General features: G+C 35.5%; 1 protein-coding gene across 1 annotated transcript; it reads left to right on the top strand.

Moving 5' to 3' along the window:
• The first annotated feature begins 1,387 nt into the window (after positions 1-1,387).
• On the top strand, positions 1,388-6,597 carry LOC132101587 (ALX homeobox protein 1). Its single transcript, XM_059506649.1, has 4 exons — positions 1,388-2,134; positions 3,274-3,545; positions 4,137-4,265; positions 5,836-6,597. The coding sequence occupies exons 1-4, from the start codon at positions 1,930-1,932 to the stop codon at positions 6,163-6,165; spliced, it is 936 nt and encodes a 311-aa protein (XP_059362632.1). The 5' UTR covers positions 1,388-1,929; the 3' UTR covers positions 6,166-6,597.
• The last annotated feature ends 7,147 nt before the right edge of the window (positions 6,598-13,744 follow it).

Below are 13,744 nucleotides of genomic sequence, written 5' to 3'. Positions count from 1 at the left end.
TTTTTTCTTGGAGTGGCACCATCAAACCCCAAGCATTGTAAGTGACCCTTAGATATGGCTAGCCTGGCAGGTGGTAAGGTTTTGCTGGCAGAAAGGAGAGGGCTTCTCTATGTGTGATCTCTTACAAACTCTTTAGAGTGAGGGTGGTATCGGATGACGCCTTTCCTGTCTGAAATATACACGTTAAGGTGGTCGCAAAATCATTTCGGTGCCGTGCTTTATAGTCTCGTATTCAAAAATCGGCCTCATGCTCACTCTGTCGACACTGTTACTGTCGGAGTGTGTAAAGCTCTGCGTTGTTTGCCTTATCATGGAGTTTGTTTTTTTTAAAGCCAAGCGTGTCAACTGAGCTAAACTATTGATAATAGTAGCAGAATAAAGTTCGCTATAAAAGGCTCTTTAATATTAGCTACGCTAGTGTGATCATGTCATCGTTTTTCTTACACGATCTATATTTTCCTCTAGAAAAAAATCTATGCAACTTGAAAATGTTTAACACACATTTAAATCTGTGTAATACTTTTTATTGTATTTTTATTTAGGTCATAGTAACAGGATTCCTGTGCTAGGCTATATGCGCTGAATGCCGTCGTGATATTATTATTCGTTTCTTGTTCGGAAGATTCATATTGTCATTCATGAGACCTGCAAACAAAGTTTTGTTGTGCCAGGGATGTTGGATGAAATAATATACATACATAGCCTATTAATTCCCCTTAATATGGAACATAATCTTGGTAGACATATAAGTCTAATGACTATATCTTTTTTAAATTGTGAGTAAAGTTGAATAGTTTATAAAGTAATACATGTGTTAAAAATGTGTAATTATGTAAAAAAAATGCTGTAGTAATTACCTGTTTACTGTTAACTGAAAACTTATATTTATGTAGGCGTCTTAAAAAATTCATTGCTAACAAGACGATATTTAAAATATTAAAGATTATTGAAACAAGATGCTTTATAATCATTCGAATCGTTCTAATAATAGATTAAATCAAATATTTAAATAACATTGTGTAATTTAATGACATGTACCTTCAGAAAAGTAGCCTAAATGTATTTGTCACCCTCCCAAATGCCGTCCCGTGATGCTATTCAAAGCAGAGCTGACATTATTTGTATACCGTAAATTAAAATAATTAATTAGCTAAATAAAATACCAAAAATAAACAGGAAAACTAAAATTGGGTAGTTTAAAATGATTTCCCCATTATGAACAAAAAAAGTAGTTTAAATAACACTCAGTTATGCGTTGGAACAAAGATGCCATTTTCCAAGTTAAATAGGCTGCTAAATACTTATTTGCAGTACTTTCCTTTTCTTTTTTTCTTACAAACGTTAGTCAACGTGATATTAGGCTATAGAGGCTAACTTAAAAACTGCAAATAAGTTGGCTATACAAAGTAACGTAAAATATTTTTATTTAATATATTTATTTTTACTCCTAAAGATTTACTCTCTACTGTTCTTCACAAATAACATACTCTATAGCTGTTCTTTAAACTGTCTCCAACTTTTCTGTTTACTGAAATAGGCTACTTCATATTGTTTAGACGGTTTAACACTATGAATAGCGCCCTGCTTGAGTCAGATTTATCAGTTAAATAACCATAAGGGGTATCCAAGCACATTGAAAGCGAAAGCAAGTGTAATTGTTAAATTTCTGGTCATCTCCGAGTTTCATAAATCTTATTTAGTGCTTGTGAATGCGCGTGGGTGGAGTTTCACCTTCTCCATATTCAGAAGTTGGGTGTCTGCTTGAAGCTCGCACTCTTTGCCGTATAAAGAGAGGCCCTCGGTCTCTTTAAGACAAGACAAATTAACGACTTGTACAAATAATTGGCCGCATTGCTTCATTTTTGACATCACTAAAACATTTATGGTGTCCACTGACGCGCTACATGCTTGAGACGAGGCCAGAGGAGCATGATGGAGTACTTGAGCGACAAGTTCTCCTTAAAAAGTCAAGCGATTAAAGGCAGCGATTACTACATGGACCAAGTCATGGAGACTTTAGACAATGTGCAGTACTACAACAAGACATCACCTAAATGCGTCCAGGCCTTCTCGATGCAGAGCAATGATCAACACACCACACTGGACAGATCGTCTCCGTGTGACAACCAAAACAGTAAGTCTGACTTTAAACACACACACACACTCCCTAAGTTTTTTGTCTTTGTTAAATGTAACAAAATATTTTGCATACAATTTAAAAATTCTTTGGTGTTTTTGCAACACATTGGATCAGTAAAATATGTTATTTGCTAGATATTAATCACGTTTTAAGAGTTTCTTCAGGTCAGTGCGCTGGAGTCGTCTAGATTATTTAAAGTACCGATATATGTGGTTTCTATGTGGATTTCTGAAAAATACAAAAGTCGTCTGTGGATGGCAGAATGTTTTCCTGGCACCAATCTATAAAAGTCATTTAATAACTTTCATTTTTAACAAAAAAAAAAAAAGAAAACCAAATTACGTCGGATTTAGAAGCTATTGCCAGTTTTGTATTTCCTACAAGAAATGTTTTACCATTTAGGATACTAGCAGTTGTAGGCTTTTTATTGATGAAATCACTTGTATTAAGTAAATGTAAAAAGTACATATAGCAGATTTAGTAGCCTTTGTAAGATTTACATAAAAAAAGATCTCAGTTTGTTTCTAACAATTAAAAATTGTTTTTCAAAAGTTGAGAAAGATAAAAAAAGAAAATTGGTTTAACATTTTCGTGGAACGTGGCCTTTGTCTAATGCTTTATAACTTTAAATAAACTTTGCTCTTAAAAAAAAAAAACATTCCTATCCGCTAGCCTAATTGTTTGGTAACTTTTCATTAAAAAAGTAATTCGTAAACCTAAAGCTGCAAAGAATTGATTTATTTACATTTGAAGATGAATATTCAAATAAATAGCCTAAACATAATTTTAACCTCGTAGGCTACGTGAACTAAATGGGCAAATAGCTACTAGCTACACAGGTCTAGGCTATATTCAATCTTTCCTTTCATTATAAAGTTACATTGGCCGTTGATAAATGTCCATGAGCATTTTCTTATTTTTATGCAAATAGGCTTATATCCAAATTTATGGTCTTAAGGTTTTCATGATTTTTAAAATGATCATAAGATGTAAAAGTACTCCATTCGGGTGTTTTTATGAGACAATTATTTAGTGTTTAAAAAAAGGTTTAAAGTTTTAGATGTAGTTTAAGATAGGGTGCTGCTATAAGTTTTGTGTATTCTTATGTTAACTACCCGAGTTTTAATGATCAGATTCAGGCGTGAATTACTGCGCTCCTAAAACTGAAGACAGCAGCCTGCACGCGATGGAGAACTGCTGCAGACCAGACAAAACAGACCTGGACGACATCGGCGAAAAATGCGACAGCAACGTGTCGAGCAGCAAGAAGAGACGCCATCGCACGACCTTCACGAGCGCTCAACTAGAGGAACTGGAGAAAGTCTTCCAGAAAACCCATTACCCAGATGTGTATGTGAGAGAACAACTGGCCATGAGAACAGAGCTCACGGAGGCCAGGGTTCAGGTAACGGCTCACTTTCATTTGTGATGATTCTCTCAGTTTCCCTGGATGTTTTTATACTTCATAATTCTCAATGCTAATTTTAGGCCTGTCTGAGAACGTCATTACATTTGAGGTTTAAAAATCCTTAGTTGTCTCTAAAAAAAAATTAAAATCACTTTTTAGTCCTTATGCATTCATTCCTCACCATAAAAAAACGTACTTTTTGCCTTAATCGTTAAAGTTAAAATGAAAGTGGTGCTAAAGATGCCATACAGCATGCACTTTTTTGCTCTTTTCCAAAAGTAAATTACCGTAATTACCGATTAATCAAGTTTAGCCCTAAAAAACTCATAAAAATTAAATGTAATAAATAAAAATGATGACAACGTTTTACATACCTGACATTTATAACAGATAAACATGATGAACTTAATCTCACAGCCCTGTATTTATGGATTCACATTTACACCAAAATGTTTTGATAAAAAGAGGGCTACATTATAAAAACAAATAAAACTTGTTCTGTAAATTTGTGTTTATATAAAATTCTAACTTGATATTTAATCAACAATTTTACATCATGGAAAAATAACTTTTCTTTTTCTTTTTTAGGTATGGTTCCAGAACAGAAGAGCCAAGTGGAGAAAGCGAGAAAGATACGGACAGATCCAGCAGGCCAAAAGCCACTTTGCAGCGACCTATGACATATCAATGCTGCCCCGGACAGACAGCTACTCACAGGTGATTCATTTTATTCATCTACACCATAGTTTTACAAAAATATTGGCAAAAAATAAAATCAACCAGTGCATGGCTGTCTATTAGGTCACCACTCAAATGTAAAAGAATGCTTTCCCTGGTGTTTTTAGCAAACCATAATTTTTATTGTGCTTTATTGTTTATATATATATATATATATATATATATATATATATATATATATATATATATATATATATATATATATATATATATACGTGTAAAAAAAAAATTCCCATTTATCATACATTGTGTAAGTAGGTTTCATGACCTATTATTCAAGGTGACAAAGTATTTACTGTTGTGATTAGAAAATTTGACTGTAAAGTCACAAAACATTTGACCAAATTTCAGCGAATTGCATATGGTACAGACACAAACACAATGCATGAATTGTTGACAACTGGCCTTAGCCTTTCAAACTTTAAACCGTTTTGACGTGTGTGTAGTCAGTCAGGCTGCAGAGAGCTGTCTCACGCTAACTGACAAAAGCTGTTGGGAGGATAGGAGATGAAGATTTAGATGGCACCACGGGACCTCAATTTCCTTCATCAGAGAGTAGATTCCTCACTTGTGTGTTTTCCATAATCACATAAAAAAGCCTGTGCCTTTATAGGAGAGGTCTTTATTGCACCTGGCATGTTGTAAAGAGAGGTGGGTGGGTACTAAGCCTTGTGTTGCCTTATGCCCAGATTTTTGTGGTAAACACAAATACATTTTTGCGGGATGCAGGGTTTGTTCTTAAAAGCCTGGTCTGGATTTATTTAAAGTCTTGGACATATTTGTCACTGTGTTTTAATGTAGATTGAGGGTGTATCTGATATGATGTCATCGCGGTTTATAACGAAGCGTTTTCCCAGGCATACTAAAATGCATCGATTTAAATTTTAAAATCGAGTTAACTTTCCAAATCACAATCTATGTGTATGTACCATGAATTTCCAAACATTTGGATTTCTTTATTTTGATTATGGATTTTTTCTTCCTGCCCCAGTGAAATGTCTATTCATGAAAAAATAAAAATTATAGCTAGTCAACAGCATTTATGAAAAGAGATCAAGTGCTGCGTTCATTTAAACAACGACACCCAACATATGGAAATAAGAACATTAAACCGGGTTAAGGAATGTACTGTGTGAAACGTCAGTTTATAAATAGGTACCCAGTTTTAACTGTTAGCCCTGGGTAACGTATGAGCAGTGTGAAACTTAAAAGCAAGATAACCCAGGATCAGGTTTACCTGTGTTTTAGAATGACCTACACTCTGAGTAAAAAAAAAATAATTCAAAAGCTGCCACTGGAACAGTACACTTTCAAAAGGTAGCCTACTAATATGTATCATTAAGGTATTAATATGCACACCTTAGGTACTAACATGTGCCTTTAAGATACTAATATTACCCCTTTAGGGGTTAATAAGGTACAAAGGTGTACATTTTGAAAATGTACTTTTTTTCTGAGAGTGCAGCGTTAACTATTATAGTTGAGAAGCCCTAAAGGGTTGTGATTTTATAGTTCATTTTGATTTTACGTTATTCCTCCTTCCACACAGATTTCCAACAACTTATGGACAGGTCCCACTGCAGGCAGCTCTGTAGTCTCGTCCTGCATGATCCCACGCGGTTCCCCTCCCTGCGTGACGTCTCCCTATCCCCACTCGCCGAGAGCCGGTGAGCACAGTTACGTGGGATTCCCCAATCACCAGCAAAATCAGTTTGGAATGTCTCTCAACAACTTCTTTGCCGATTCACTTCTGGCGCCTTCAGCGAACAGTCACGCTGCGTTTGAGACAAAACCTGAGTTTGAACGGCGGTCCTCCAGCATTGCTGTGCTGCGGATGAAGGCGAAGGAACATGCAGCCAACATATCTTGGACCATGTGAACTCTGAACTTATTCTAATAGTGCTGATCTCAACAGTTTTAACCTATAATAGTACAGCCAGTTACTTTCATGAATTTGTTTTTATTTTATTTTTTATTGGAACAACAAAATACCAGCCGTAATTATAGACTGTTCTGGAAAAGTTTTCTGTCCTTTCAAAAATAATTTAAGAAACCTCTTGATTAAACAGTAGTTGTTCTTATTTTTTCTTAGCATCTCTTGTCATTGTGAATATGAAGGCCACAGATCTCGACAGTATTATACTCTCATGACTTTGACAGAGATGTTATGGTCGACATACTAACACTATGTCTTTGTGCTTTGCAGCAAAGCTGTTTAATGCTCTCTAGCTGTGGTTTAGTCCACATTGCCACATGCAGAGTTGCAATTTTTTATTTTATATTATGGTAATAAAAGTTCATTAAAATTACAGTTTACTGTATGTGTTTCTCATTTTTTCACTCTCTTAAGTCCATTGTTTTGATATATTATAAAAATGTAATTTATTCCTGTGATGGCAAAGCTGAATTTTGCAGCCATTCAGCCTTAAGTGTCACATGATTTCACAGAAATGATTCTAATATGCTGATTTGGTGTTCATGAAGCAGTTCTTTTTTATATTAATTTCAGTGGTAACAACAGCTGTGCTGCTTAATAGTTTTGTTGATACTGTGACACCCCCCACCACCTTCATTTAGTTATTTAAATGAAGTTATGATCTAAAATCCATATACATTTTTGAGTAAATCGACAAAATAAGCAGTGTTTAAAAATATTCTGATTTAGTATTGACTCCTCTGCTGACACTTGCCTGCATATTTCTCCTTTTGAGATAAACACAACTTTATCAAGTTTCTTAACAGCTAAAGAAGGTAAACTCTTAATTTGGATATACCCAGTAAATTCCAGTACTTATTAAAAATAACACAGGGATGCCTTTTCTAAATCTTAATTTAAAAGAAATGTAATCATTAAGTTAGTTTTACATACAGTATGTTTATGTAATGAGTTTAAAAACATCTAATCTTTTGTGTTTTTTATTCTATGATTTGCTTGATAAAAGCTTATGTATTACTTATTCTTAGTATTTTGTATTGACGGTTGTGATATGAACCTTTGTTAATATTTGTGTATTTTATCTTCACTGTAAGACTGATGGTGCAGCACATGTGAGGCAGAAAATCCCAGCACACTCTGCTGCAGATGAGTTCCATCAGCAGGCCGAATGGGTTTGACCCTCTGGGGTGAACCACGCTCATTAATAAAGACCCTCACACGCTTGGGGGAGTGAGGCACGTGAAAGAGACAGATCTGTCTGCTGCCAAACACTCCAGACCTGCAGTTGGGATGAAAAAAAAAATCTAATTTTAAAGCACTATTGACATTGATTACAAGAATGTACCTATGCATTTAATATTTTCCCTTTGATCTTTCTTTAAAATAAGATAAAATAAAATTGTGATTAGATGGTACTGAAAAATAAGTTGGTCATATTAACATTTGCACTCTTAGTTTAGTAAAACCAAAGGATCTCACTAACCACACATAAAGTACATATGATGAATAAAAACAATCTGACTTGCACACAACAGGCATGAATTTTGTGAAAGACATTTCTAAGATAAGTGCAACGACAAAAACAAAACACAGAGGACTTTATGTGGAAAGTGATGCAATGCCTCTTGTCCGACAATTTATGCCCTGATTATGAATGGCTGTCCTCCAGACAATTCCTTGATGGACATTTTTGGCCCTACTCTGCATTCAAGCACAATGTGGTCTTTATAATTACAGCACGCAAGTAAACACATTTACTATGTATTTCGTGTGGAAGGCTTATTCAGTTCTCTCAACCTACGGCTCCAACTGGTGCTGTACCAAAGGAAATAGCACACGTCAGACCCATCACATCACTGTCAGAGGTAATATGTAACTGTGATTCTTGAGTTTTTTTTATTTGTTTATTTGATTTGAAGGTATCGAGGGCAATTACAGTACATTCAAATGGTCAAATTTTGCAACCAAGTGCAATCATTCACCCACGTTACATTATATTCAATCTGGCATTAATCATGATGTCCAATAGAGTACAATATATATAAATATATAATATGTAAATAAATACAAAACTTTAAACGTACAAAAAAGGAGACGCACTTCCTTATATGTTAATGTTAAAACAATTATGACAAAAAAAAAAAAAAAAAAAAAATCACAAAACAAATAAAAAAAAGCAGAAAAAATGTGAAGGGCAATATACAAATCATTGCTTTTACCAGCAGTGTAATTGCATAAACTGTGCAAACAAAAAATACACAAACTTGCTCTGGACCTGAGAAGAGCTGAATGTTTTAGCTGACTTTTGCCAAAATGAATGGCAGTGTAGTTTTGTGTAATAAATGCTGTTCTTCTGAACTTTCCATTCATCACAAATCATGAAAAAAATGACCATTCTTAGAAAAATATATTAAGCAGCACAACTATTTCTAACATTGTTAATAATAAGAAATGTCCCAAGTACCAAATGTTCCAAAATAATGCACAAAATCTGCAGGTCACAATGATTTCTGAAGGATCATGTGACGCTGAAGACTGGAGTAATGGCTGTTGAAAATTCAGCTTATCCATCAGAAATAAATGACATTTTAAAACATATTGAAACAGAAAACAGTTTTTCAACATATTCTCTGCATATGACATTATAATATTATTTTACATATATTAACACTATAGACCTGTCTCTAACAATTGTCAGAAACAATATACAAACAATGAGCTCATAAAGGAAACAACAGCATAAGCATGGATCACTGCAAAACTCTTGTCTTTATAATACTGAATGTTCTCGGGCTTAATATGAATCATTACAAGACACAAAAGAAAACATGGCCTGTTGTGAAATATTGGATAATGCAATATTTAAGGACCTTTGGGGTATTTATGGCTCGTGTGCTACGAACTGAAGACCAGCCAGACAAGAATACACAGCGCTTTGCTTAAGTCAGTCACACGTCTTGTTTTCTTTCTATCCAAATGCCACATAGATTCTCTGATGGACATTTCAGTTGGGTCCCATCATTCACAAAAACTCCCAGCATGCAGCAGGTCGTGATGTTTTTAGCCCTATGCCGAGCGAGGGGCCAGCGATCTCTCTTCCTGCCAGGACAGTTATGTATGTTCAGTAGGAGCAGTGGTGCTAGAGTCCATACTGGGCTTTGTGATTAATGAAAGCATTCCCCGAACCGAGTCTCCAGCGCAAAAGAAGCCCTGTGAGTTATTGTGTGTGAAGTGATTTTTTTATTACCTTTTCACACAGAGCTAGGCTGTTTCAGAGAGCAACACAAAGTCATATAGATCAGGAGGAGAAGCCGCAACGCTGGTGTCTGTGATTGATGTAAACGCTTACAAATAGTAATGTTAGTACCTGAGACCTGAAAACAAAGAGGACAGAAAGACTGATCAGGTGATAGAAATGTTACTAAAAATATCAACTGGAATTATTTAAAGTGTTGAGTTTTATTTGAAACTCACTCCTGATATAACACTCCATTGAATCAGTGGGCAGAAAGCTTTTACCTTCATTTGTTGTGGCTGGTGAGTCATTGTGAGAGTGACGTGTAACGCTCATGAATAGTCAGATGTGGCGGCACCCCATTGAGATAACAATGTTTACTAATGCCAAGACAAACAGAGACAATAAACAGGGCAATTTACCATCAGAGACAAACAAACTAAAGACATGACCAATTACCTGTGATGTCTAGATTTGAGTATTTGACATTCAATTACATCAGTATGTTAAACAATACCGCATTCATCAATATTTATTTTTAAATGAATTTCTAACGTTTTAGATAAACCTATTTATTATACATTAAATGAAATATTAATATAAAAGATAAGGGAAATATATATTATAATTTTTTTTTTTTTGTGGAAATTCTTCAGTTTAGCTTCCAGAGCTCACCCAAAAATGAAAATTCTGTCATTATTTATGTACCCTCATGTCGTTCCAAAGCCATGAATTTCATTCATCTTTGAAACACAAATAAAAAATGTTATGCAACCTGCGAGGCCTCTACTGAGAGCAGTCCATTCCAACAAAAATTATTTCATAAAAAGATTTTATTTGCTCTGTATTAAATCACTGTTCATATGTGAATAAAATCCTAAATTATATCTGTTTATCAAACAAAGCAATTGATGAACTTGGTTAAACCATTTTATTCATATTGATTATGTTCACTACGTCTTCGTTTTGTTCACCCGACAAAGTTTTGGTAGAATGGAGTTTCAATGGAGGGACAGAAATCTCTCAGGTTTCATTAAAAATATCTTCATTAGTGTTTCGAAGATCGAAGAATGACGTGAAGGTGAGGTGATCTATTCTTCGGTAACTGCTTTGAATGGTTCATTGACTGAGTCTCTCTAACCTAACTCAAAGACTGAGAGCTTTTTGTGAATTGTTTTGACTGACTCATTAAAAAGAAGTGGTTCATAAGAGCCTTTTTTTTTGCAAATGGAAAATTACGGCTCATATTATGTTTGCACATGTTAGAGATAATACAGTAGGCTACATATTGAAATTTGCCCTGACTTATTAATAGTTTTAGTCTAATTTTATGTTTTACCTAACATTTAAATTAAGTCACATGCAGAGTTATTTTAGTACCATTGATATACTATCATTTTTTTAATTTAATAATATTTTGAATACGATTTTTTTTATATTTAACTTTTTCATTTGAATTTTCCGTTAAAGTTTTAATCATTTTGTTGTTTTTATCATTTTTATTAGTTTCTTTTTTATTTGCCTATATTATGGAGCATTTATTAAGTTTTGTATTTATTTTATTTATTTATTTTTGCAGTTTTTAGTTTGTTACATGCATACACCACAAATTAGATGATTTTCTGGAAAGCAAATGATCTGAAACCATCTCATGGTAAAACCACAATCACGTATTAAATGACAAACAAGTGGCCTCTTCTCCAGTGATTGGAGTGGGACTCTCACTGATTTCCCAGCAGGAGGAGAGAACCATCTAAAACCCTGCAATCTCCATCATCTGCACTGGCTCATCTCTCTATCTACAAAAACATCACGAGAAGCAGCATTCCCTCAGCCTTACTACATTAAACCCTATGAGGAACTATTAGATCTGAAGAACCACCGCAAAAGAAGCTAATAATGAGTAAAGTAAAATATGCGGGTTAGTTATACACCCCTCTATATGACCTTTCTTGTTTACTTCTGTTATTCATGGTATTGGAGTTTAAATGCAACTTACGTCAAATAAATTACTGTACATGTGATGTTTTAATTATAGGCTAGATCCATCTCGGTCACTCAAAGTAATGGCAGCAGCCAAATATAAAAGCTTTTCTTCTTAAAGTCAGACTTTAGTTTAAAGATAAACGTGGTGTCTTGAAAGAGAAAGTATGTCATCCTTTGATGATAAAAACACATGGATCTTAAACCCCTACAAAAGTAATCTCTAGATTGAAGACAGTGACATATCATCTTGTCAACATCTCATGAACTAATGGTAGAAATGTTCGTTTCTTATCACGTATATTGATGTGATCCGCTGACCCTGTGGGCATTTGAAGCCACATCTCCAATGTCACGCCAGGTCCTCCCACACGGCTCTTCCCTTCTCCTACTGGCTTTGAAGTTCATTCACCTCAAGCTGGAAAATCTCAGGGCCAAGTCACCTCAAAGATTAATGCTGAAATATTAAAGATACAACTTCATAAAGCATAAAGTACCCTCCATGTAAAACTCCTCTTGGACTTGTCTTTAACCAATAAAGACTTGGTAAACCATATATTCATTTTCCAGCTACTCCAACTTCATCCTCAGGCCATCCAAGATGTAGTATATGAATCTGTTGTTATCATCGGAACAGATTTGGAGAAATTTAGCATTACACCACTTGCTCACCAATGGATCCTCTGCAGTGAATGGGTGCCGTCAGAAGAATAGTCCAAACAGATGAAAATAATCATCCAAAAGTTCTCTTGTAAAGTGAAAAGCTGCATGTTTGTGTTTTAAACTTCAAATTATAGCTAAAATACATGTCCTCTATCCATAATATCAATTTCTAGGTATATATAGTATATATTGCTGTACATGGGTATAATGAATGTACAGTCGTCGCCAAAAGTTTTGAGAATTACATAGTTTTCAAAAAGTTTGCTGCCAAACTGCTTTTAGATCTTTGTTTCAGTTGTTTCTGTGATGTACTGAAATATAATTACAAGCACTTCATACGTTTCAAAGGCTTTTATCGACAATTACATGACATTTATGCAAAGAGTCAGTATTTGCATTGTTGGCCCTTCTTTTTCATGACCTCTGCAATTCGACTGGGCATGCTCTCAATCAACTTCTGGGCCAAATCCTGACTGATAGCAACCCATTCTTTCATAATCACTTCTTGGAGTTTGTCAGAATTAGTGGGTTTTTGTTTGTCCACCCACCTCTTGAGGATTGACCACAAGTTCTCAATGGGATTAAGATCTGGGGAGTTTCCAGGCCATGGACCCAAAATTTCAACACTCTGGTCCCTGAGCCAATTAGTTATCACTTTTGCCTTATGGCACGGTGCTCCATCGTGCTGGAAAATGCATTGTTCTTCACCAAACTGTTGTTGGAAGAAGTTGCTGTTGGAGGGTGTTTTGGTACCATTCTTTATTCATGGCTGTGTTTTTGGCAGAATTGTGAGTGAGCCCACTCCCTTGGATGAGAAGCAACCCCACACATGAATGGTGTCAGGATGCTTTACTGTTGGCATGACACAGGACTGATGGTAGCGCTCACCTTTTCTTCTCTGGACAAGCATTTTTCCAGATGCCCCAAACAATCGGAAAGGGGCTTCATCGGAGAATATGACTTTGCCCCAGTCCTCAGCAGTCCATTCACTATACTTTCTGCAGAAGATCAATCTGTCCCTGATGTTTTTTTTGGAGAGAAGTGGCTTCTTTGCTGCCCTTCTTGACACCAGGCCATCTTCCAAAAGTCTTCGCCTCACTGTGCGTGCAGATGCGCTCACACCTGCCTGCTGCCATTCCTGAGCAAGCTCTGCACTGGTGGCACTCCGATCCCGCAGCTGAATCCTCTTTAGGAGACGATCCTGGCGCTTGCTGGACTTTTTTGGACGCCCTGAAGCCTTCTTTACAAGAATTGAACCTCTTTCCTTGAAGTTCTTGATGATCCTATAAATTGTTGATTTAGGTGCAATCTTAGTAAACAATATCCTTGCCTGTGAAGCCATTTTTATGCAACGCAATGATGGCTGCATGCGTTTCTTTGCAGGTCACCATGGTTAACAATGGAAGAACAATGATTTCAAGCATCACCCTCCTTTTAACATGTCAAGTCTGCCATTCTATCCCAATCAGCCTGACATAATGATCTCCAGCCTTGTGCTCGTCAACATTCTCACCTGAGTTAACAAGACGATTACTGAAATGATCTCAGCAGGTCCTTTAATGACAGCAATGAAATGCAGTGGAAAGGTTTTTGGGATTAAGTTAATTTTCATGGCAAAGAAGGACTATGCAATTCATCTGA

The sequence above is a fragment of the Carassius carassius genome, chromosome 23 (assembly GCF_963082965.1).
Source record: "Carassius carassius chromosome 23, fCarCar2.1, whole genome shotgun sequence".
NCBI lineage: Eukaryota > Metazoa > Chordata > Actinopteri > Cypriniformes > Cyprinidae > Carassius > Carassius carassius.
The sequence above is the reverse complement of the archived record's forward strand: the minus strand, read 5'-3'. Positions and strand labels throughout refer to the sequence as shown.